We start from the raw sequence: 27,430 nt of genomic DNA, 5'->3' as shown, positions 1-27,430 counted from the left end.
CGTAATCGGTGCATCTCCATGTAAAAATGACGTGTTTTGTTGTTACTTTCTCAGTTGGTGGTAGATTATGGTGACGTATAAATGATGATGACATTGGTTTTCTTTTGACAGTGGTTTCCTATGCCACACATGCGGGAACATATAGCAAATAAATACTCATTTATCATATGTTTGTCAGCCGTAAGCCTTAAATAGGACTTTGTGTATGTCTTTTTTTAAACAACAGCAACGTTGCCAAATAGGCCCTTCATCCATTGTGATATTAGTTTGTTTTCATTTTAAAATGGCCACTCGGCCTACTTGCTCTACACCTGCATAAAATTATTGCTATTTGAGACCAGCCCTTACGAAATTTAACAATGGTTTTACTACAAATAAACCCAAAAAACATGGTTACTATAGTTAAACCATGGTAACCACAAATTAACCATGGTTTTGCTACACTAACCATAGTTTAACCACGGTATTTGTAGTAAAACTGTGGTTATACAAATGGTAATCAATACGCCAAAAAAAAAAACATGGTTACTACACTTTTACTACAACAGAACTATGGTTAATGTTCGTAAGGGAGTGGATGTTCATTCCATATGAACACAGAAAACACATTTCTGTATGATTCCAAATAGAGGTGTGGCTAACAATCAGCATTTGTCATTGGACATGGATTTACCACATATTCACTTGATATCAGTTCTTTCCTCAGTGAAATGTTATGTCATTTTCCTTTTCACCTCAGTCTCTTCGTGGGAGGAGGAAAACTATAACCGCAACAGAAGGAATTCATCATCTTCTGCAGTCAATGCTATAACTAACAGACAGCCACACACCTGCCCACTCTTTCATTTCATAGGTAAACCAGGACTCGGATGTATAGACTCTAGCTCCCTTCTTTCATTTTGCACGCAAGACTCTTCACAAACCTCCTGGTCTCCCTATGACGTATTTTTGGGTCCCCGCCACATCGATGAAGGAAGATCGTGATTCCCGCTCCAGATCCGCACCAGAAATTCAGTACATTCGTTAATGTCTCTGTATGTTTATTACTGCCTAAAACGAAAGCCTACAGTTCATTTGTCTTGATCTGACGCGTCCATCACTCGTGCTACGAGCGTTTAGCACAAGCCTGCGGCACCGACAGACAAAATGTGGATTTAAATTCTTGACGGAGGGCGATAAAACAACGCGTGCTGACTTCAATCCCGTGGATAGTTAATATGATGCATCCGCGAGTATGGAGAGCCCTGTTTTTGATGTCCGTATTCTGCCAGTTTGGGATGGCAGGCAAATACGGTAGGTATTAGTATTGCTAGAAAAGAAAGTCTTTGAGAAATATAATGAAAATCGATTGAAAGAATGTCAGTTCGTTGTGCGCAGATGTGCATTGGTGTGGTTGTTTAGGCCTATGACAATTACAATGTGGCCACATTTATTTATATACTTTACAACAAATGAGTCTACTCGTGGACAATTTAGTGTATTATGTGATATATGGGATCACGTTACAGATGTACGTGCCATTATTTTAAAATCACTTATTGAGAATATTTGCATATTGTGTTTGTTTCTTATTGCCATTGTGAACACTTCTCCCCCTAAACATGCATCAAAAGTATTGTAGATGTAAATCAAGTGCTTCCAGCTTTATCATGCAACTGGTGGGAAAGGACAGTATGGAGACAAGGAGTCGTTCGGTGAAGAGCATCATTTCAGCACCATGGAGAGGGTCAATTTTCATATTTGTTTATTTTGAAAGCAACTATCCACTTTATGTTTTGTTGTAGGTTAGGTATATATCATCCAATATATATCCTCCTCCTCTATGCAAGCATTATCTGGTTAACAGAAATAATCTTTTACTCTCCATCCCTGCTCTGACCAATAGAAATCACTCTTCTCTGTATCCTTGGCGACACGTCAGCGACATTGGAGGAGTGACCCATTTGCAAATATTTCTGTAATATACTGTCATCTACTACGTCTTACAGTTTTTAAATGTTCTGTAGTCTCTTGATTGCACTCTCAGTTTGTTTAATGGACGATGGTTTCAGTGAGAATGTTGGGATTTAATTTTTTTCGTGCGTTGTTCATGCGGTTGTGTTTAATTGACGTTTATGAATGGTATGAATTTTCATTAGCTGCCCTTTGCACAGCCTGGTTGAGGCTGCTCTAAACCGGCTCAGATGCTGCTTTTAGTTCTGTGTAAATAAAAAGCAGCGCCATGAAAGCATATACATCTAGTTATTTATTTACATCTTAATTATTTAAATTTGTAATATTTCTGCACTCTTTGCTAGAGTTTTGTCTCATTCATTGTAATATTTATTCTCATTTTCCATCTGAGGGCTGATGTTGATTTAGTTATTTACAAACAGGGTCTTTGTTAGAGTAAAGGTTGTTGCTGCTTTAACCTGATACGAATTTACACAGACAACTTGATTGGATTATTTTGTGCAGATATATTGCTTATTATCTTAACATATTTAATAATTATTATTTCAGTTTGAGTTTAGATTTGCACCTGTTTGTCTGAGACTAAACTCTGGAAATGGCTGGTGTTGTTCATTATGTTGTTTACAAGAATTCAGTGCACTTTTAATTATTAATCCAGCGTGAGTAAAACACTGCCATGGTGATTTTCATGTGAAAAGTCATCAGTGGAAAGTGGAAATGAGAGGTTAACATCACATTCTGTTCCATTTCTAAATCAGCAGCTCACAAGTTCCTAGTGGAAAATAGCTGTAAATATTGAGCAAACTTTACACTTCCAATTTTTATCAAAGTAAACTGGAGTGTGTTTCAAAAATACCTGTGTTCAGTAACCTTCACTCTTCAATATTATTCATAGTCATTCAATATTTTTTATTATTTTATTTTAATTACTCTTTTAACACATAATAGGGCTTTTCACACTTGAAATAGTTAACCACGGATCATTCTAAATCCCGGGTAAATGGAAACACGTTTTACACTGCCCATCTAGCTATAAAAGTAAAGGCATGTCTAATCAGGTAAAATTGGCTGCTTTCAATAAAAGGTACAACATATTAGGAATACTTGTAACTTTACATTTAGCAAACCTTCTTTGTCTTTGTATATTTTGGTAAGTCCTTGAATTTTGGTTTGCACTTCTGTAATGGAATCTGAATTTCTTTTTCCACACCGGCTAAACACCCTCTGGCTCAGCCTGCTACAGTAGCCACGCCCCAAACTCTCGCTATTGGCTGTGCGGAAGTATGCAAATACATAGGTTGACAGGCAAGTAGGCAGGTAATGATTGGACGAACATTTTATGGCCCTTTCATGGTATATAAATCAGGACCATATATATACATGCATAGTCTACCCTAGCTTTAATCCCGGCCTGGGTGTTGTTCATTAACTGATGTTTCGCACTGTTCCTGTTTGAACATTTGCTGTTTTAAACACTGCCGCGATTTGCGCCAGCCCTTGCTGGTTTTTCCTGAATGGACTCTTCGGACTTCAAAGGTAAAAATGAAACGGTCTCTTTATCTAAATGGTTTTTCGTCACCATTTGACATTTTCCCCTCAAAAACTGAAACGACGATAATCTGGGATTAAGCGCAGTGTGAAAAAACCTAATCTGGTATATAATTTCATTTAGAATTATTTCACCAAAAGACCAATCCTTTTTTTAACTGTCTAAATCTGTTTTTAGGCCACTTTATTCTCTCAAGCTTTATCAGCTTGACTCTTTATCTCTGTTTGTCCTGCTCGGTTCCCCTGACAGCAGTGCTGTTGGCCAGCCTAGTGTTTCCCACACACACACACACATTCAGGCACACAAACAGACATACACACACCCATATGCACGCTCAAACATAGTCAGGTCATGCTCACTGGCAGTTACGTTTCCTTTTTATTTGATCAGCTGTGTTCAGCACATGCCCAGAGCTTTCCTCCTCATTCTATCTGCCCACACAACAGTTCTGCATTTTAGGGGAAACAAGCTACTGCAATCATAGGCCATCATGGATGAATGATTCTTGTCATTGATTCATCTTGATTCAATATTGTTTATATGCTTTCAGATTGAGTTTTTAAGCTATAACTCTTGTCCCAGAGTCAGAAAGTTGGAAAGACAGATTGGACACATTGGTTTATATCTGAGATGAATGTGTCAGTGAAGGAACGGTCACTTAGACATCTCTTGAAAACAGTCTATACTATATCTCCATTGACAAAAATGCTATGAGGTTTTCAGTAGTTGTCCATTTAAATGTTTTATTATGTTTTCAACTGCTCACTTGCCTTTTCCTCTTCATCTCTCTTTCTATCTCTTGCATACAGGCTGTTTGTTTGAGAAGAGGCTGTGCTCTAGGGAGCAGTTCTGCTCTGATGGTGAGTATCACAATAGGGAGACAATATCATATGTCGTGTAGTTACAGTAAATCATAAGTTCAGAAGCAAGGACGTGGTTCTATCTTCTGCGTCCTGTCTCTTTATTTCTTGCTCTTGATGATCTAATCGTGATTTCCGGATCATTGCTTGACACTGCTGCTCTGCTACATCCTGCTAGTGCAACGACGCAACAGGAGACACGTGCACACAGCTAAATGATTTACACTGCAGGAACTTTCACTTCACTCATTTCATATTAGTCAGCAGTAATGAAGATTGTGTTGGTGTACACTGGAGGGCGGATGTTTGTGTTATTTGTGTCAGTATTTTACATAAATGTCCACATGAAGATAGAATGGCATCCAAAAGTCTGGAAAATCCTTGTATTTTGCATTATTTCCCCCCCCAAAAAAAATTTCAGTAACACTTTACAATAAGGTTTCATTTATTAAAATTAGTTTACATGAATTAACAATGAAAAATAATTCTAAAGCATTAATTAATCCTAGATAATGTTAATTTCAGCATTTACTAATGCATTATTAATTTGAAAAGCTGTATTTGTTAATATTATTTCACAGACCTGTGCAAAAACTTAACCACCAGTGAACATTTGTGTTGTTTTATTAACTAACGTCAACAAAGATGAATAAATACTGTATCAAATGTATTGCTCATTGTTAGTTAACATTAGTTATTGCAATAATTAATATTAACGAATGGGACCTTAGTGTAAAGTGCTACCTTTTTTCATTACAAATGATATTATTAGTATAACAATTTGAATGAAAAGTTAAATAAAAAATGAACGAAACAAATTTCAGCTGCACAAACTCCACAAGTTTGTGTAAAACTTAATGTAAAACCAGTATGATTTGAGAAAGATCCAAAGAGCATCTTGTGCTTCCTGGGAGCACATTGTCATAAATGTGCTTATTTGAATAATCACTTGAAAATACTGCAGAATCTTAAATATTTCTTCCTCATCTTACTTCAGAATTTTTCTTTATTATTAATCCTAAACCTTTCTGTTAATTTCCACTATTAAATATTAAAATAAATCATGTGGTCTCAGACTTTTTTGAACCCAACTGTAACAATTAGAAGACGTTCTAAATGTGCAAGTTATCAGTGCTGATACATATTTATATGTTTATGTATTTTTTCCTCACTGTATCGCTATGGCCCCATACTGCGTTTGTGTTTCAGTGCAGTTTCCTGAAAATTCCAAACTGGGATCATTCACATTCCATTATAGTTATTTTGTATTCCTCTCAGGGATTTACCTGTGTACGTATTACCACAGCCATGAACCACTAGTATTCTGTCACCTGCTCTTCTCTCTCACCGTCAAGTCCCTCCCACCTCTGCTCCATGTCCCCTTGGTAACGGTGACATCATCAAGCCCATGGAAGCTGGGTGTACGCCCCCACAATCACGGATGACTCACTACCCGGTGCTTAAGCACAGACTCACGTCTTTGCCGTGCATCCAAACACTCATACGCACATACGCGCACATATATACCTCACACGGAGACCTGCAAATGCAAAAGAGGTTACACAAATACGAGGCGCTCTTTGAAATGCATTTCAGAGACTCGTATTCGCAGTGACGGTTAGCCGGGACTTGGGTTGCTGTATATAGTGTACAAGGCTTCCGTATTCCCAGTGTCATAAAAGGATGGAACAGAGGTGTATAAATAAGCTGTTTTTCTTTTTTCAGTGAAAAGCAGTTTGTCCCCAGTCCAATCTCTTTTGTTCTGACACCTTCATACACACACATACTGAATGTCAGGTGTTTGTATTACACTGAGAGAGACAGTAATAAAATAGAGAAAGAGAAAAAAGGAGTTATTCACCTTTTATATAAGATACTCTGGGGGTGCTTGTACTGTTTAATTTCTACATGTTTTCTTTTCAAACTTCAATTCTGAGTTTATATCTCACAATTCAGACTTATCTTCTCAGAATTGCGAGAAACAAAGACTAAATTGTGAGATATAAACTCAGAATTGTGAGGTATAAATTCAGAATTCAGACTTTTTTCTCACAATTCCCAGTTTTCATCCCAGAATTCTGAGTTCTTTCAATTGACTATTGTATATTTATTAGAACTCTTGAGTTTACTTCTCACAATTCAGTTTTTTTTTCACCACTGAATAAAAAATAAAAAAGTAATTCCAACTTTTTATCTCACAATTCTTACTATTATTCTAAATTTATGTATCACAATTCAGACTTTGTTTCTCAGAATTCTGACTTTATCACAATTCTTACAATTCTGAATTATGAGATAAAATGTCACAATTACCTTTTTATTTTTTTATTCCATGGGGCAAACAATCTTCCATATAAGACATAATAAACCTCAGTTAGACATTTGTTTAAAAAAAATGAGATTCCAAAAGCCTTGACTTCATCCCTCATTCTTCCAAAAATAGATTCTAACAAACAATTATTATTTTTTTTTATGTATGTAGCTTATATGTACTTATATGTCTGTCTATGCTTAGCCAATGTATAGTCAGCCATAAAACAAAATAAAAATGCAGCAACCCCTGAAAAAGGTCTGTTATGAATATTCATGTATGTGTTATGAGAGGCAGAATATAATTTTGTGTCGTGTGTGTTACTCCTTAACTGTACGTCTTTCTTTTGCTGAAGTGATGGTGTGACATCAGTTTCTCCTGGGTCACTTCTATTGCAATGTAATAATGTACGGAGTATTTCCATGTCCCAGGGAAACTGATCCATCTCCCCCATAGTGCTCTCACATCTCCATCTGTTCTATAAATAGCTGTGAGTCATGTTCATGGACAGACCTGCTCTGAGATATAGAAAATGGCCGGGTTCATGTTTAGAGCTCATCTGCGTGAAGGGATCAAGGGCTTTTTTTAAACCACACAACTGGAGGTTTAGTCAGGGATGAGTCAGTGGTGTATGTGTGGGATGTGAGTGTATGAGAGTGTATGTGTGGGGTGGGTTGAATATGTTATGGGTGCTTATTAGTCAAGAAACTGGCTCATTTATCACTTCTGGGTTATTTTGTCTGCGGCATTTTAATGTGCTTCATAGTCACGCTGTATGTATGTATGAGTGCTTAAGATGTTGTTTCATATTTAATTATTTTGATGCTGTTTATACTGACAGCAGTACATTTTATAACATACTGTTCAGAAGACTCTTCTATTTTTTGCATCATTTACACAGAATTTTATGAAAACGGGTTTCCTTTACAGATTTTCTCCTCAGTGTATCTAAATGGTTTATGTTTGTATGTGTTACAGACAAGCTCTTTGGACAGTGCCGGAGCTCCAGGCATGACCAGGTTCAGTACCAGGTCTCTGTTCCTGTTCTTCAGAGACTGCAGGAAGTGCTCAAAGAGTTGATGCTTCAGGGTAAACACGCACGAACACACACACACACACACATACACACACACACACACACACACTTGCATTTGTGGCACTCTCCATAGGTGTAATGGTTTTTATACTGTACACACCGTATTTTCTATCGCCCTACACCTAAACCAGGTGATTTTCTATCACCCCTTACAGAAAACTACTAGCAATTTTTGAATTTCATAAAACACAGTTTTGTATGTTTTTTAAGCCTTTTGTTTTATGGGGACACAGGAAGTGTCCTCATAAACCATGTTTACGTTGTTTTACCCATGTCATTATACACCTTTGTGTCCTCATAAACCATATATACCAGTACGCACACACACACACACACACACACACACACATGGTGTCATGGTGGCAACTTTCAAATTGCCTTCTGTTGTTTTTATACTGGGCTAGTAATATTTTCTAGCCCCTACCTTAAAATATAACCACAGATTCATTAAGGCATTATTCAGTATGTTTATTAAGCTGTCTTCCTCTCTGGCCAGGCCACATAATGTTTATGATTTTAGGTTTTTTAGGCTAACACACACACACACACACACATTTACAGTGGTAATGCTATTATTTTTGTGCTTTTTGTGCTTTTTATTTTTTGAAAATATAAAAAAATTAAGAAATGCAAATATGATTACAAATCAATGAATAATAATAGTTCTGGATATTAGTAAAACCAAAAATAGCCAGTGTTTTCCTGGAGCTCTAAAGCAAAGCATGAATGACATTTACTTTCACAGTTGACATCCTGCGACAGTAAATAGCTGATAGCTTTGTTACTCCTTGCCTTTTAACTCCCTGTTACTCTTATGCATTGGCTAGAGCAAACATTCAAATGTAAATGTGCAAAAATGTATTTAAACAATTTGCTAACAACATGATTTTTGTTTGTTAATTTATTACATTTGACTGATTTTAAATAAAAATAAAATGAAGAAACAAAAATTTTATAATGAAAAAGAAAAGCTAATTTTTTCAACATTTTATCTATCAGGAAGATATATTGCATTACATTGCACTCATTTTATGTTGGTACTGACAACAAAACCTTTCCCACGTTTTTATTATTTAACACTTCATTTATTTTCTGAATCATTATACCAGTTTTTGGAATAGAAGTACTGTCATCTGCTGCTGTATCTAATGGAGTGTGCAAGGTGTATCAAAAGTATAATATAGTATAATTTAATATAATATCAGAAATAGATTATCCATTAGGATTAGGAGAGACTAAAGGCAAACAAGCAAAGCATTGCAGACAGGATTAAGTATATCAGGTTTCATACTTGTTTTCAAGAAAAAGCACACGCACAATGCACGCTGAAAAAAGACTCTGGCAAGGCATGTGCTGTGTACAGTGCTACTGTACATACTAAGTGCTGCTTTACATGTACCTGCTTACATTGTTTGTGCTGATTTGTGTATTTGTGTGCCTGTGAACAGGATTCTACTGGCAGGATGAAATCACCCAGCACATCATTGCAAAGGAGCTGAGCCGTATTCCTCACTCACGCACACAAAAGGCCCAGAACGCACAGTGAGTACCAGGAACAAACAATGCTGTTAGTTTAAAGGAATAGTATCATTTACTCACCCTTATGTTGTTGCACCTGTATGACTTTATTACCTTAGTGGAATATTTTTTTCTCCTTTGCCATTTTTTCTGTGCAATTACAGTTAATGGATTATGGAGCTCAAAAGCACAATAAACGTATCATGAAAGTGCACTATATTCAAAGTTTGTTGAATTCAAATAATAGTTTGTGTATTTCAAATTGGCTGATAATGGATTATTGAGTCAAGTTGAACCTGAGGACCTGATCAGTCCGATTCTTTAATTAATTTTTCAGACTTTTTAAAAACTTTATCAATTTATTTGAAAAATAATTGAATCACCACTTCCCTCATGAATTTTCAAAGTAGTGTTAGCATGGCTGTCAAGATTTTCTTGAAATATTTTTTTTTTTTGCCATTTATGCCTATTTGAATAGGACAATAGTCACTTGACAGAAAGTGAAGTGATAGAGAGTCAGAAAGTACCACAATCCAGGACTCAAACTCAAGCATGTCAGCTCCATCAGATATTAAGATTTGCATTGCATATATACTGGCTTACTACTGAAGCTTGTTGTGTTTCTCACACAAAGCTATTTCATGGCTTTAGAAGACTTGCATGTTCTACTTATGTAAAAGACTATAATACTTTCATGGTGCTTGAACAGTCTATTAATACAAACGAAAAAAGTGTTCTCCAGAATTTCTTCTTTTGTGTTACACACAGTCACACAGGCATGAAGCAGCATGAGCATGAGAAAGTAATTTTTTTTTTCAACCGTTCCTTTGAGTGTGTGTTATTGCTGCTGGAAAACTTGATTTCAGAGGTCTCTCAGACCTCAGATGTTTGATCTCTTGTATTAGATTTAATGTAATAGACTGATTTTTTTTTGTAGGCCGCCACAGCCTGCAGCTAAGAAGGTCTATTCCAGCTCTAACTCTGAACCTGGTCCAGCTCAGAGCTACATGGATTACATGGTGTTAGACCCCCACCAGTCCTCCTCGCTCCGGATGCAAGCCCTACCAATGGACCCATACTCATACCTACAAGTAAGGCTCTTTTATTTTTTTTAAGTAGCATAGAAAATCAAACAGATTTATCGTACCTTTTTATATTAATTTCTCTCATTGTTCCCTAACAGGAGGACATGACCCATTCTCTCCATCCTCACACCAGCATGGGATACCAGCGACCCCCCTCTCGAGCTGGAGCCCAGCAAAGAGACAGAGACCGTCAGCTCCTGGAAGATGCAGTCTCGCTCTACCTCTCCTCCTCACAACCCTCTTTCCGCCACAGGGGGGCAGCAGCCCTCCCTGCCGCCCCATACTATGAAGATCTAGATTTCCCTTTGGAATATGGAGAGGACTACACCCTACAAGAACAGCCCAGCTCAGCCCAGCTCAACAACAAGAAAATCCCTCAGGACTACAGCTCTCTTTCTGGACTTGATGGTGAGTATCCCTTTTTGGGATGCTTCAAATGTTGTGCCCTTAAGAGGATGTCATAGTATACAATTCACAATTGAAGTCTGCATGTTTTCCCATTTGCTTTAGTTTTGATATTATAGAGCTGTTTATTGTATCTTGCGTAAACAGATGTGTTTTAAACTTGTTTGCTCTCAGATTTAGAGAACAAGTATAATAAGATTCTTTTTTTTTTTTTTTTGCAAAACTAGGATTCCTGTTCCTAAAATAGTAGAGCTTTTGGTGCAAGTAACACCAAGGTCATGTTTTAAATCTCAGAAAATGCTAAAACTTGTAAAATGGATCCAATGTAAGCTGCTTTGGATACATAAATGTATATGTAGCATTTTATTAAGTGTAAATATGCATTTTTTTTTCAGTTGCTTATGATGGTGCATGCTGATGTTTCCATTTCATCCAGCATGTTAATATTTGTGTTATAGATGATAAACTGGCACAGCTGGCCACCCTGTTAAGGAGCTTTGGAGTGGACCCACGAGACCTGAGCCCTCAGCAGATAAAGAGACTTACTTTAGTGTTACAGCTGCTACAAAGCATGGAGAATGCAGGTATAGGGTGACTTCACAACACACACAAATGTATTTACGTCATGCATTCAGATTGTCACACTGCTTGAATCATATAGAATGAAGTCACTGCACCTAGTCTTATTGTCATGGGCCTAATACATTTTATCAACAGCCTTAGGTCTTTTGCATTCATATCATTAAGATTATTTGTGGGACAAAAGCACTGTGATGTTTTTACTTATCTTTGTGTTCCTCAGATCAATCCCCAGGGACAGTCACGGTAAAAGAGGTAAACGCAGATTTGCAGTCTAATAATTCACCTAAATGCTAAAAGAAAGTAACACTTTCACCAGGATTTTTGCTTTTTAAGCATTGCTTTTAATGCATTGCTGAGTGAGTCATCTGATTATTTAAATACCACTGCCACTTATCAGAAAGCGTAAAAAAGGAGTAAAAGGAGTAATTAATTAGCTGTATATTGCATTTACATAGTTTAAAAAAGCTGAATTATTTGCACTATGTTTTTTTTTCTTTACACACAACGCTTTGTGTTTTCCTCAACAGACAATTGTAGAAGGCAGTGATAAAGAGACAGAAAAAGGAGCGAAACCCCCCTTACCTGTTTCAGCTCTGCCCTCTACCCCAACATACCAGCGGGCCCCTACTCAGCCCCCATCCACACCAGCCCCTGCCACTGTGCCTAAGGAAGACAGTGGGAGCACTGTGGGGCCCACCCTGTCAGCCAAAGACCTGGATTTAAAAGAGAAAACCGCTAAGGATGGGACAAACACCAGAGAGGAATATGGCTACATTGTCACTAATCAGAGGTAGGAGCTCCTAAAACTTTATAGGGTTTTAATGTTGTACAGTTCATTCACCTGAAATTTACCATGTTGGAGTTATAGATGGCAGATGGCTGATTATTTTAGACAGTCATCCATGCTCAAGTTTTTACCAAAAACACAATTTTCTTAGTATTAGACTTAGTATTAGTATTATTTCTTCGTTTTTTTTAAGTAAAAAGAATAATGAATGTATTCTGCTTTAAGAATAATGAATGTAATGAAAAAAATGATGAGTATTTGTATAGCACTGTATTCCTATTGTTAAGGAAAACATGAAAATAGCATGGAATTGTCATCAAAAAGTCATGAACATTTTTTTTTTAGTTAATATACATTTTCTTTTTATGCTTATTTCTAAAATATTTCATCAGCAAATTGCTATAAAATTATTAATTTCAGCTAAAATACTGGCAATGCCAAGAAAAAGTCTTGCACAGTTTGTATCAAAATTTTTTGACGAGGTTTATCAGGGAAATATTTTATGTGACTACATGTGATCTACATACCAGTTTATTTTATTATATCTTTCTAAATAGTTGCTCCAATTTATTCTTCCCTTTTTCATATTATAGAATTTCCTAGAATTTGAAAGGAAACTTGTTTTCCCTCTTTGAGACCTTTGAAAAATATAGTCTGCTGTGTATTTCTGATGATTTCCTGATGTATTTGTGATAATATAGCTGCATGTTCCTTGAAATGAATTTAATTCATTTGTGCTGAATGCTCATAATAAAACAAATGCATTTCTTCTTGTGTTTTCCCTCCAGTCCTTTAAGTCTTTATGATGGGGTGAAACTCTTAGAGACACTGGCGGAGAGAATCCATCTCTCCACGAGCAGTTTCATCAACATTAGGTAAAGTGTGTGCACGTTTGTGTTGCTGGATGGAGAGACTGATAGATTAGTGAATACAGGGTGAGAATAAAAGAAAAGACGATCTGTCTGTCGTTTGTCTCTGCAGCGTGGTGGGCTCGGCCCTGACGTTCAGGATCCGACAGAACTCTCTTAATCTCAGCGCGGAGGAGGTGGCCAATAAAGCCGGTGAGTGACAAGCCTTCTCGTTTGGACCGTTCATTTTGATGAAATGGAAAAAGAATGCGCAGGCACTTATTGATTAACTCACACATTCACCAACATTTATTGTCTTTGCATTGCAGTAGCTGAGAAGAATTTCCTCGAGGGAGAGACAGGAATGAAAATCATCCAGACCGGAGTGGGAGAGGTATGTCTATCCCTTTTTTTATGTCCTCCAACCGCAAACCGTGAAACCCACACGTTCACTGTGATCAGCAGGTCTATAGATTAGCGATTATGGGAACCGGTTGGTATAATGAGTCACTCTCTCTTGTCAGTCAGCAACAGAATTGGCCACACAGGTCATTATTCTCTACATAACCACCCTCATCAACCAAACAGGGAACGTTCTCATTGAAATTCATAGATTCTACAGTTTTGTCCATCTATTATGTACAGATCACGTACTGAGATATAATTCCGGGTTCTCATGAATCACTCTGGCGTTCACTGAACCGAACAAGGAGGGCATTTGAAACGAACAGTTTTTGAAATCGTCACCGTTCATCTCGAACTGTCCCCACTGTACCGTTCCCCCGTCCCAAATCCTCCTGCGTTTTTTCCCCGCTGTGCCTCATTTCTCTCCCTCACTCATTCTTTCTCTTCTTGTCCCATGCCATTCTCCTCTCTGCCATTCTTTTGGCCGTTCTCTTTTTGTTACCTCTGCCTTTGACCCCTCCCCATCCCTTTCTCCCTCGCTCCCCCACTTTCTTGGGTGGCTTTTGTACTCGGTGCATATTGAGGCGTTCTGCTCTCCCTCGCTCGCTCCCCTTTCACTTTGTACAGCTGTTGCAGGCCCTTGAATGTAGAATAATGTCTTTTGTTGCATCCGGCTGCTCATATTTTTAATTATTCTTTCTTGTTCTATTGTGGGCTGTGACACTTTCTTTGCTGTGAAGTGCACGGCGTATGAGTGAGCGAGTGAGTGTGCGCGCGCTCTCCCTGTCCTTTATCTTATAATTTTCTCTCTCTGCCTCAGTAATGAGACCTGCTTGCACCTGACTGTTTTTTGTCCGCCTTTTATGGGGATAAATGCTTTTCTGCTTAGGCTGTTTTGTCTCTCTGTGCTTCTTTCTCTCTCTGTGAGTCTCTTTCTTTACTTCTTTAATGAATTAAAGTTTTTACGGCCCACAGTGACATACATAGCAATGCACTTTCAGCACTCCCACCGAGATTGCGCTGAAATCTTATTAAAGGGATAGTTCACCCCAAAATTAAAATTATGTTTACTCACCCTAGGATATTTTGAAGAACGTTGGGTGACCAAACAGTTGCTGGTTCCCATTGGCTTCCATAGTATTTTTTCCATACTATGGAAGTCAATGGGGACCAGCAGCTGTTTTCTTTTGTGTTCAACAGAAGAAAGAAATTTATAGTTTTGAGGGTGAGTAAATGATGACCGAATTTTCATTTTGGGGTGAACTATTACTTTAATGTACCCTAGGGGTTTTATATTTATTGGATGACACATCCTGAAAATCCTTTTCAGCTTAAAATATAATATATCCAGTTTAAAGCATATTTATCAGACATGTCAATTGAAACACTTATTATTCTATAAATCTTTGGCAGGGTCCATTACCCGTATTGTCCCCAGCTTGTGTGATCTCATATATCTTCTGTTGTATGGTTATTCCAGATGTGAAGGCTCAGTGTTTGTGTCCCTGCCAATCCATATTACTTACAAACCCCTTTTTGGGCCCATGGCACTTTTCTTACACCCCATTCGTTGTACCCCCTCCTGCTCCTGTTGCTTTCGGCCCATTTTTTCCCTCCTCTCTCTCTCTCTCTCTCTCTCACGGACGACCTATCCAGGGCATCAATGCCACCCCCCACCCCACCATTTCACCATCAGCAACATGTGGAGCTGTCTCTAAGGCAACAACGTTTGATGTGACAAGTGGCGGCATTGGTTGAATGGGGCTGAGAGGCAGCAAGGCCTTCATATGAGTTGGACACAGCTCTCGGGGAGGCACATTCTCTCTTTCCCCTCCCTTTTCTTGTCCTTCCCATTTATTTTCACTCATTTACCTTTTCGCTCCGGCACTACACGTATGCCACTCTTTCCCTCCGTTTTGGTTTCTCGGCTCTGAAACGTTAAGGGCTACTTTGAAGCACTTGTTTGATGCTTTGCTTAAGTTGTCTGACCGGGATGCTTGGACTGTGTGGAGGCTTGAAAATGTGCGATTGCAGACGGTCCTGCTCGTGATGTTGTGGCGCGTGTGAGGTAAAGAGGTCTGAGCGTAGAGCACAGGAGATGTGTGCCGGTGAGTACTGTTTCATACTAGATCTACTGATTCTGTAGGCCTTTATGTAGGATTTACTGTAAATACTGAGATGTGTATTTAGCCTATTTATTCTGATGTTTTTTTTGATGGTTGTGCTTGACATCATGATATATTTTCCTTATGAATAATGGAAAAAAGTGTGTGCATACAGACATAAGCTACTTATCGCTTTAATAGTCGATCAACATACTGATGCCATTAATCATGCGTTCTGTTTTTTTCAGATTTAATTTAGTGAACATTTGTGTGTGTGTGTGTGTGTATATATATATATATATATATATATATATTATTATTTTTTTCTAAATATATTCCTTTTCTCATGTGGAAGTTGTTAAAGAAGGTAGAAACTGTACTGGTAACTGTATATTCAAAAATGATCACAGCTCAAAAATGTTATTTTGCTTAACATTTTTTCTGTTTTGCACACTCATACACTTGAATTATAATATCAGTTATCAACTGTGACACAGTTGTGAATAATGCTGTATTTTATGTGGAAATCTGAAATGGCTTTATCAGTTCTATAAATATGTCTAAAACAATGTACCATGACAATTCAAACTTCTACATTATAGTTACTATACAACACTAAACTAGAATAAAACACTAGAATAAAAAATATTTTTCTCTCTCCAGTTTCAAAATAAATGGTCAAAATACATTATGATTATTATCAACTGAATTGTCTGCAAATGTAAACTAAATCTAAACTTTTTGATGCAAATATTTATTCAAAAACTTTAAATATTTGTAAGTTTTTACATTTTACTTTTTTTTTTTGCATCTGTATCATATCAGCATATATCTTACCCTAATAACACAACTAAAATATAGATTATCTTTAAATGTGTCTTTGGTAATATTTAATTTAATATTTCACTAGAAATTAAAACTAAAAGAACAATTACCCACATGCATTTAATCTCAGTTCACATCTTCATCTTGGCAAACACACAAATGCGTGTGTGTTGCATGCGCAATGCCATGTGCTGCATGCGTAAGGTATATGTGCATTTGATGAAATATTTTTGTTAAATGCTGCTTTTAAGAAGTGTGTGCTATCTTGAATAGTGATGCCAGGTGGACCGGTTGCTGTGGTAACAGGGCAGAGCAGGCTGGATGAGTGAGATGATGTAATCCGTTTGTAGTCACTGCAGGTGCACCTAAGTTCATACTATTTCTCTTGGTTTAGTGTACTAAATAGATATATTGAAAGGTCGTAAAAAAGTTTTATTGCCTAATATGTTAGGCAAAAACCACTCATTAAGTGACTGGAATTAAGTGGATGTTCATTTTTCATGTTACCTTGAAATGCATTTCATTGCTTACCCTTATAGTAATTTTCTTTTAATCATTTTCCATCTAGAGTGAACGGTTATGCTATTTCAAATATCATTTATAAAAGAACAGCTGATGGGAATGTATTGAAAGATGCAAGAGGGAGAAAAATCATCCATTATAAACAACTCTCTAAAGGCTTTTTTTTTCTTAGAGGAAACTTAATGAAAACCGCACACCTTCTGCTGTGCAATATAAAGGCAGCGAGACGACGGCAGTGATGTGATTTCTGATGGGTCATAGTCTGAACACCTCCATCAGATAACAGCAGAGTCCTGCTGAATTGTGAAATCAATTCACAGCGAGTGAATTGAGCAGAAGATACATTATGGGACAGACGGACTGATGAAATCTTAGATCACCGAGAGCCTCGGAGATGGTCGGCGCTCCATTTCGTCTCCACTCGGACGTCTCGGGCCATGCCTGAATTGCCTATTGTGATTCAGAGTGCGAAGCTCTTGGTGATCTTTGCCCTCGGGATCTTCCAAAACAAACACGCGCACACACAGCCATACGTGTGTGTTTGTGTGTGTGTGTATTTCCTTTTTTTGTGGCTGAGGTCAAAGGGCTCGGGGGTCATGGGGAACGGCAGAGGGGTCCTGGGACCCTGAATCCGATTTTCCCGCTTCTTGAGGAACAGATGTTTGAATTATGCTTCCTCGGCCAACAGCTTAGTGTGATTCAAATGCACATTAGTATTCGTAGCGACATGTAGAGTATGTGCTGAAGTGTGCGTTACGTTGTGAGGTTATTCCTCACGTATCACCCCTTTTTCCCCCTCCTGCGCAGAGTTTTAGTCTCTCGTTCCCTGTAACCATGCTTTCTCTCCTTGTGATCAGTTGCCTTCTTTCCCGCTTTCGCTCTGCCTCCTCATTTCTCCGCCTGGCCCTCTCAGACCTTGGGGGGCCTTTGTCCTCTTGTCCTAAACCAGCTCATTTTTCCTGCCTGCTCCCGTGCTCCATTCTAAAAGCCTGTCAGTCTTCCTTTCGGGGCCTCTTTGGAGTAGCAGGTGAGGCGCCCCGCACCCTTTATCTCCTCCCCCATTGTCCTTCCGTCCAGTCGTGCACCCTTGCTTCAACGCCACCGCCCCCTCCCTCCTTCCCCCACCTTCAATCTCTCCTGCGGAACATTCTTAGCTTTTCAGGAGAAAAGGCTGAATTTGAGTGGGAACAAGAGGGACAGAATGAAACATGTGGGGAACGAAGAAGGAGAATGAGAGGGAGAGTGGGTGTGAGGAGGGCAGGGAGCGAGTGGGAAAATGGTTGATGAATTTCGAGAAAGGACCAAAAAGAAGGGAAAGCGTCCTGACCTCTTTGTGGTCAGACTTAAGTGCTCTTTCACTCAGTCTTTTTCTTTTGCTAGCTCAGCTCTAACGGCTGCCTGTGCGCTGCAGAGATGGTGGTGAGGTGTCAGCCTAAAGGTCTGTTCCACTTTCTCAGAAAAAATAGCGGGTGTCTGAGCGAAAATTATAGGCGGTGTTAGAATAGGTTGTTAAAACTTGTTGCATTCTTTCCTGTTTTATTTCACTTGGTGAGATTTGTTTTTAGTTTACAACTTTATTAATACCTCAAGGGACAATTAGTCTTTTGAAAATGTTTGTGGAAAAGTAAATATCAAATATGTAAAGTTCCATCATTTATAAAAATCATTTCATTTCAAAAGATTGTGTTCAGTTGTATTCAGTCGATTTGCAATCGCAAAATTGTTATTTAATTAAAATCATTAAAATATTATTAAATATTGAGGATTGTACACTAAATTAAAATAATTCTTTAATCAGATTTGGTTGATGTGAGAGCAATATAGTTTAATTGAAACCATCAAAATATTATTAAATATTAAGCATTATGCACTAAATTAAAATAAAACAATTCTTTGATCAGCTTTGGTAGATATGAGAGGCATATAATTTAATTGAATGCAGGAATTAAAATAATTTATTGAAATAATTTAATTGAAATAAATGAATTAAAAGTTCTGCTGTTTTTCTCATAATCCCCTATACTTTTTTTCAGAATTATTTTCATGCCAAATATTAATTGATATTCTGGACGCAAGTAATATTAACTTAGGTTATTAATGAAAATTTTGACACAACTATAAATATAAAATAAAGGACTTCAAGATAATTAAAAATACGTAATCACACAACTGCACTTGCTCATATAAATGTACACTTTATTTATTCAGATTATTATTGATTTTGTATTGTATTGATTATTTATTTAAGTATTTTTAATTATCTTGCAGTCCTACAGAAGCTGTAGTTTATTTTATATTACAATAAACTACTGTTTCTGTAGGACTTCAAGATACGTATAAATTTATATATATATATATATATATATATATAATACGTATAAATTACTATAAATGTAGTTATTAATGATACATATACCTGAGCAAGTGCAGTTGTGTGATTATGTATTTTTAATCATCCTAAAGTTCTACAGAGGCTGTACTTTATTTTAATGCAAATGTAGTTATTAATGACATAAATCAAGCATACATTTACTTGAGCAAGTGTATTTATGTGTTTATGTATTTAAGTCTTACAGAGACTAATTTATTTTAGTACAGAGGATATTCTCTTTTATTTGAATAATAGGAGTAAAATATTTAACATTATCCTATATTTTAACACCCAAAGATTAGAATGATTAGATTAGAATGCAGATGGATTAAAAAGATGCAAGTGGCAGTAAGTATTACGTCCTAAGGTGGTTTCTGCAGATAACACCACATATTATTCAGTGTAATAATGTAGGCGTATAGCATATTTCCTCTGCCCTCCTCTCATTTCCTTTGCTCACCGTGATGGCCATGGATTACATTGAGCGTTCCGTTGTTGCCATGGTAGCGCTACGGCCTGTTCTGCCCTGCTGAGGCTCCCAGACACCATGGCAACACCAACAGGCAGCGGTTGGAGACACGGGACGGCGGCCGCATGACATCAGCAATCATTGCATCCGTGCGTTTTATCGTTCTCTCGATGTGCTGTAAAGTGCAGAAGAGTAAGGATGGAATAAAACTAAATGAGAGTGTGCGAGAGATCCCCTCAGAGTGGTTGACCCTGCATTGTGTTGGGGGGTTTCCTTAATTGTTTACTTGCTGGTAATTATTCGGCGGAGCGGGCGGGTCACTGACTTGCTCTAATTATTTCAGGGCGACACGTGGCTGTGCGTGTGCGTCTGGGTTGCCAGGGTAATTAGTAGTCGATGATGACATCCGACTTGTTTACTCAAACAGAGAGAGAGACAAAAGAGGGACGAGAGAGTGTAGGGAAGACAGAGGGACCACACAAACGCTCCGCGATGAAAGCCATCTCTGCGTTTTGTTTTTCCTTGATTCTTCGTATGATGTTGTCTTGTCTCACGTTTGCTGTATTTCTCTTTTTCTCTTGTTGTAGAGGAGCGAGGGGCGTGGTTTGCCCCAGGCCACGCGGGTCGGGGAGGGTTCGCGTGGGGTCGTCCTCACAATGGTGGCCATGGCTTGTGTGGGCACGGTGTTGTTGGTCTCCCTCGCGATTGCCTGTCTCCGACACCACGCCCGTCAGTTAGCCTCTGGCAAACTGGGTCTGGGACCAGAAGCTGGTGCGGAAACCCACTTTGATTACCAGGTACATTGTTAAACACACACAAATACAGAGAGAGAAAAAGATACAGAATGATTGAAAGATGTTTACTGTATCGTCCAAAAAGGAAAATGTAGTCAGAGGAACAAAAATGTATATAGAATGAGTAAAAAAAAAACATTTCACAGAAATAAAATGGCACATGTAATATTGTCATATAGTGCCTGGAATATTGCATAATGAATAAAATCATATCACCGCCTTTTTAGGAGCCTGAAATGCCTTTGGAGTCTTTTGTTTGCTGCGTGAACAGTAAAAACAGCAATATTGTGAAATATTATTACAATTTAAAACAGCTGTTTTTATTGTAATATATTTTAAAATGTAATTTATTCCTGATGCAAAGCTGAATTTTCAGACATTACTCCAGTCTTCAGTGTCACATGATCCTTCAGAAATCATCCTAATATGCTGATTTGCTGCTGAAGAAACATTAATTATCATTGATGTTGAAAACATTTGTGCTGCTTTTACGTTTTTTTTCTTTTTCTAGTTTTTTATGAATAAAAAATTCAAAAGAACAGCATTTATGAAATCTTGGTAGTATAACTTTAGTATAGGGACCAATTCTCCCTATTAACTATTTGTTCATTAGCATGCCTACTATTAACATATTGACTTGTTTATTAGTGCTTATAAAGCAATATTGTGCATGACCATATTCTACATCTCTAATCCTACCCCACACCTAAACTTAACAACTACCTATTAATAAGCAGCAAATTAGGAGTTTATTGAGGCAAAATCATAGTTTATGGTTTGTTAATAGTGAGAATGGGACCTCAAAATAAAGTGGGACCGAAATCTTTAGTAACATTATAAATGTCTTTACTGTCATTTTTGATCAGTTTAATCCATTCTAATCAGGTGTAACTGGCATATAATCAGCACTGTAATTGCATTTAAATTCATTTGACGTTGAGTATTACTGTACATTAACAGTGATGATTATGGATCTGAAAATGTAATTTAAAACATTAATGCTCAGTCAGTAATGATAAGGTTTCCCTGCATCTCTCAGGAGCTGTGTCGCCAGCACATGGCAGCCAAGTCATCGTTCACCCGTCCGGAGCCAGGCGGTCGACGGGGGACCGACACATCTCGAGTCAGCAGTGTGTCGTCTCAGTTCAGCGATGGACCGCAGCACAGTCCCAGCTCTCACAGCAGCACACCGTCCTGGAGCGAAGAGCCTGCACAGTCCAACATGGACATCTCCACCGGACACATGATACTGGTACACAGACACAAATTATAATTCAGACTTCACTTTGCTAGCAATATGCTGCATCTTTCTGTTCTGTGTGCTATAAAAAGTGAGAATCATACTCTAATTAACAGGAATTATTGCACTACAATTTCTGACTGTTCAGCACATATCAGTAAATAGGTTGCAGTACCTGCTTGCACAAACCAAATCTATATTTAAACTTAGAACTATTGGAGTTTTGTGTCTTCTTGACTTATATAAGTCAGTTCCGAGGCTTAAGCTGTGTCCTGAACTCTAATGTGGAATCATGTCAAGTTGTTTATTAATTACGTAGAAGCAAAATAGGCATTTCATGAGCAATCAGTGGAATGCCTCAAATCCATTTCTGTTGTTCAGGCATATATGGAGGACCATCTGAAGAATAAGGACCGATTGCAGAAAGAGTGGGAGGCTCTGTGTTCGTACCAGGCTGAGCCGAGCTCTGTCTCTATCGCCCAGTCTGAAAGCAACATGGAGAAGAACCGCTATCCTGACTTTGTGCCCTGTAAGAGCAATGTGACTTTAAAAAAAACAAAAAACATTTATTTCAGTGATCTCATCCATTTACAATACAGTAAAGTAACTTTTATTCAGCAAGGACGCATTAAATTGACTAAAAGTTAAAGTAGAGACATTTATAATGCCTAAAGATTTCTATTTCAAATCATTTCTGTTCTTTTGAACTTTCTATTCATCAAAGAATCCTGAAAAAAATGTATCACAGTTTCCATAGAAATGTTAAGCATAACAGCAGCAAATCAGCATATTAGAATGATTTCTGAAGGATCATGTGACACTGAAGACTGCAGTAATGATGCTGAAAATTCAGCTTTGACATCACAGGAATAAATTACATTTTAAAATATATTCAAATACAAAAGACTTATTTTAAATTGTAATAATATTTCACAATATTACAGTTTTAATGTATTTTTGATCGAATCAATGGAGCCTTGGTGAGCATAAATTAGAGACTTCTTTCAAAAACATTTAAAAATCTTACACTGGCAAGAAAGGCATCATATAACTGGAAAATACCAAAATGAGTTAAATGTATACATTTTAGTTTTCAGTATGTTTAATTAAAACATTCTGTTTTAGATGACCATTCGAGAGTGAAACTAAAGGCTGAGGTCAACCCCTCCAAAGAGGACTACGTAAATGCCAGCACTATAGTAAGAAATGACAATCTTTATTCACAAGGTTTTTGCTTCTAGCACTAATATGCATGCTGGATAAGTAAATGAATGTTTGTTTCTCTATAAACAAATGTAAATGTGATCATGTCACAGCAAAGAATCTTCACTTTACTATCTTTACCCATAGATTGATCATGATCCACGTTTACCTGCTTATATTGCAACTCAAGGACCTTTACCACACACTGTTGCTGATTTCTGGCAGGTAAGGTGCACACGTTGAGAGTGATGATGAAATTTTAAGATTTAGAAATCTTTTGAAATATTCAAAAAATAAAATATGAAATTCCCAAATATAATTTGATTACTAACTGCTTATAAATTGAATAATAGCATAACACTAAAATGGTTTAGATTAAATTGATATGCATCTCCTATATAAGTGATTCTTTGTGTACTGACACTGTGTTTTGGTGCATATGTTAGATGGTATGGGAGAACGGCTGTACTGTAATAGTGATGATGACCGCTCTAGTGGAGGATGGAGAGAAACAATGTGAACGTTACTGGCCTGATGAAGGATCATCTTTATACAACATCTATGAGGTGAGAAACATTCAGTTTAATTGCCCTCAAAGTCCCTTGTGGCTTTTAGTTTTTCCTCTTTACTACCTACAGTATTTTTTACTTGTATGTCTCAGGTGAATCTTGTGTCTGAACACATCTGGTGTAAAGACTTCTTGGTTCGTAGTTTCTACCTGAAGAACGTTCAGACTCAAGAGACGCGCACTCTGACCCAGTTTCATTTGCTGAGCTGGCCTGCACAAGGCATTCCCTCCTCCACACGGCCCCTGCTGGACTTCCGCAGGTACTGCCACAACCCAACACCAACTCGAATTCTCATAGAACTACAAACAGATTACACACACTGCAGGTCGTAGCTCCTCAAAAAGTTTCAGGTGAGGAAATAATTCACAACACGGTAATAGCAAAACAAATGTACTAAAAGGTAATACTGTCCAATAGCAGCACCACTGGATAAAGTTGCAGAGGGAGGCAGCATCTTTTGTGCCTCCCTTGTGCTTGGTTTGTTCTCATAGAGAACATAATGCCAAATTCATGTGACAATGTTCGCAACCAGCCTTAAAATTAATAAAACTGGTGCAAATGATTTTCAAGTAATACTGTCCAATAGCAGCACCACTGAAGAAAGTTGCAGAGGGAGGCAGCATCTTTTTTGCCTCCCTTGTGCTCAATATGTTAGATATATGTTAGACATAATGCCGAATTCATGTGACAAAGTTCACAACTGGTCTTAAAATTGGTAAAACCAGTGGGAAATGATGGATAATTTAAAAATAAAGAACATTTCCACCGAATTGATCACATCCGAATTGATATTGAATGCAAAATGAACTGTGATTGAGACAATTTTTAGTGAGCGCTCTGTTAAATTAAAGGTGCACCAGTGAATATCTGTATTGAAGATTTGTTGACTTCATAAAAATAGCCAAAAAACAGCTAGACACAAATAAATGTGCTTGTTACTGTCATTGTCGTATGCTACATTTTTCTAAAACTGCATAAACAGCGAGTAAATATTATATTTATTTGGATAATAGTGAGTAAATATTATATTTAATTGGATAATAGTATATTTTATGTTGTTAAAAACATACAAAATGTTTCTTGACGATAGTGTAAGGTAAAAAAAGGGGGTTAACTGCATGAAAAATGCAAGTAATGAGTAAACATAATATTTAAAAGCATATTTAACAATATCCAAAAATAAAATAAAAATAAATAAATAAATGTAACATACAAAAATGTTTGGTTACACTTTATTTTAAGGTGTCCTTGTTACAGTGTAATTATGCATTTAAGTACTGAGTAATATTGATGAACTACATGTGCTTACAATATGGTTAGGGTTTGGCTTAGGGTTACTTGCATGTAATTATGTGTAATTTATTGTTATTATAATAGTAAGTACCAGTGTTGGGGAAAGTTACTTTTAAAAGTAATGCATTACAATATTGCGTTACTCCCTAAAAAAGTAACGAATTACGTTACTTAGTTACTTTTTATGGAAAGTAATGTGTTATGTTACTTTTGCGATACTTTCGCGTTACTTTTTAAATATAATCAATGCTTGATTGTTTTTAATATAAGAAGTTCTATTTATAGCAAATATAAAAGCCCTTTCACACCAAAAAGTGTAATGAATAAACCTCAAGCAAAAGTAAATTCACGTCTGTACAGTAGAACGCAGGAGAAGAAACACTCTTCAGCAATAAAAAAACAAAGCACAATTGTTAGTTTCTCTAAAGTCATTTTTGCTTATTAGTATGGTTTAACTGGATCATCAAAGGTCAGGAGATATTGGTTAATAAAATGGAATTAGATACATTTGTGTTATTTAACATATTTAATTATTGCAGGTTTGCATCATATTCTGAGTTTGCATTTCACTGTTTTAATTCATTTTGATGAATACTAAATCTGTTTTTTGTGAGTGGGATGAATTAATGCACATTCACATTTAGTCTAGAACTACAGTAACATCATGTTCACACAACGCCTCTGTACTCCCGATTTCTCCCAATATGGGGACAGGAGACTTGTCAGTCAATAAATGGGAAAACAAAGTAACTGGCATTACTTTTTTGAAAAAGTAACTCAGATATTTTCTTGTAAATTAAAAAAGTAATGCGTTACTTTACTAGTTACTTGAAAAAAAGTAATCTGATTACGTAACTCGCGTTACTTGTAATGAGTTACCCCCAACACTGGTAAGTACATGTAATGTGTAACAAGGACACCTTCAATTAAAGTGTTACCAAATGTTTCTTGTTGATAACTGTAAGGTAAAAGATGTTCCACATGGCTTTGACTCAGAAACTGAACAAATTATTAAAATGATCACTATTTAAATGATCAAATAAACATTAAAACTCAATTTAGACACACACACAGTATCTCATCCACATCTCTTTGCAAATACTTTCCCTACTGTTTGTCCTCACCCTAATATGAGGGTCTGCTTCACACTTGGGATTCCCTAAATATCTGTGGATGTTTTCTTTACCTTAAAGTCCAGTCCTTCCAACGTTCCTCTCCCTTGAATGCATTTGCACTTTGGACCTTCCCCGTTTGTGCTCGACACGGGCCCTGCTCTACCCCTGCCTTTCTCTCCTCCTCCTCCTCCTCCCACCGTCACTCTCTCTGTCTCAGATGGAGATCGATAGGTCTCTGGACGTAGCACACCTCCCAGTGTCATTTTTGTGATTTGCAGCTAGTAGTCTGGGTCCAGTTGCATAGTCACAAAAATGATCATTGGTAGGTGTGAGTGCAGCAGGAGCGAGGCTTAACGGATGCTCCATCTCCTCTCTCCCCCTTCCTTCCCCAGCCTCACGCGTCGCTCAGTTCCTTTGTCGACAGAAGAATGATTGTAGGGTTGGATAAATTGACCGTGGTTATGCTCCTTATAACATGCTTAGTTTTTAATTTTCTTTCTCTTCTATCCTCCCTTTTTTTTTTAGAAAAGTAAACAAGTGCTACAGAGGACGCTCATGCCCAATCATTGTGCACTGCAGGTAAACGGCTAAAATGAGTCTCAGGTTCACAATATGGGCGTTTTTTTTTATTACTGTTATCATTGAAAATGAATGATTTAAATTGGTTTCCGGTTTCACACAGCGATGGAACTGGCAGAACCGGCACCTACATTCTTATTGACATGGTACTTAACCGCATGGCGAAAGGTAAGCACCTCGTTTCCCTATCTAGCCGTTTCATTTCATGTACATGCACCGCATGCTCAGAGGTTGTTTGTGTGTTTTAGGCGTGAAGGAGATTGACATTGCCGCCACACTGGAGCACATTCGTGACCAGAGACCAAGTATGGTACGCACTAAGGTATGTACAACGTGCTTTCCCAGCATATGATTGTGAATGTTAGAGTGAAATCATTTACACACTAAGCTTGTTTGTTTCTTTAGGACCAGTTTGAGTTCGCCCTGACAGCTGTGGCAGAAGAGGTGAATGCCATTCTGAAAGCCCTTCCTCAGTGAGCCACATCCCACAGTGTCACTTTTACATCTTTTTCCACTTACACTCACCCCTTTTCATGCACCTCACTCACTTTCACTAGTCAGAAATGAATATTGTCACTCTTTAAAAGACTATGAAAGCTTTCCAATGCTGGAAACACTTTGCAGGGGCCAAATGCTTCAGTCCTAATTGAGTTTCAGGGAGAAATGGTGGTTTTAAGCATCAGATTTAAAGTGTCCTAATTTCTGTAAATTGACAGTATCATGTTGTCTTTTTTATAAATATATATACATATAATGTTTGATGTTGAAAAATGCAGATTTCTTAAAGATGCTTTCTTTATCATGGCCAAAAATGCAATTCATGTATCAAATGTGGAAATGACAAAAGAAGCCACCATGTCTCATGCAGTCAAACATGAGATCATATATGCACAGTCATGTCTGAACTCTGAATTCGTTGGAATGTACCTGAAAGGCACCTGTAATA

At 37.4% G+C, this 27,430-nt stretch overlaps 1 protein-coding gene across 1 annotated transcript; it reads left to right on the top strand.

Moving 5' to 3' along the window:
- Positions 1-766: 766 nt before the first annotated feature.
- On the top strand, positions 767-27,309 carry ptprna (protein tyrosine phosphatase receptor type Na). The gene is made up of 23 exons (XM_016523342.1): positions 767-1,293; positions 4,312-4,362; positions 7,652-7,762; positions 9,218-9,311; positions 10,225-10,378; positions 10,471-10,780; positions 11,236-11,361; positions 11,580-11,611; positions 11,887-12,149; positions 12,935-13,021; positions 13,128-13,207; positions 13,324-13,388; positions 20,279-20,488; positions 21,525-21,737; positions 22,107-22,254; positions 22,851-22,924; positions 23,076-23,153; positions 23,375-23,494; positions 23,590-23,756; positions 26,431-26,484; positions 26,588-26,652; positions 26,733-26,806; positions 26,890-27,309. The coding sequence occupies exons 1-23, from the start codon at positions 1,218-1,220 to the stop codon at positions 26,959-26,961; spliced, it is 2,724 nt and encodes a 907-aa protein (XP_016378828.1). The 5' UTR covers positions 767-1,217; the 3' UTR covers positions 26,962-27,309.
- Positions 27,310-27,430: the final 121 nt, after the last annotated feature.

This window comes from Sinocyclocheilus rhinocerous, unplaced genomic scaffold (genome assembly GCF_001515625.1).
Source record: "Sinocyclocheilus rhinocerous isolate Xijiao unplaced genomic scaffold, SAMN03320098_v1.1 scaffold1441, whole genome shotgun sequence".
Lineage (NCBI taxonomy): Eukaryota > Metazoa > Chordata > Actinopteri > Cypriniformes > Cyprinidae > Sinocyclocheilus > Sinocyclocheilus rhinocerous.
The sequence above is the reverse complement of the archived record's forward strand: the minus strand, read 5'-3'. Positions and strand labels throughout refer to the sequence as shown.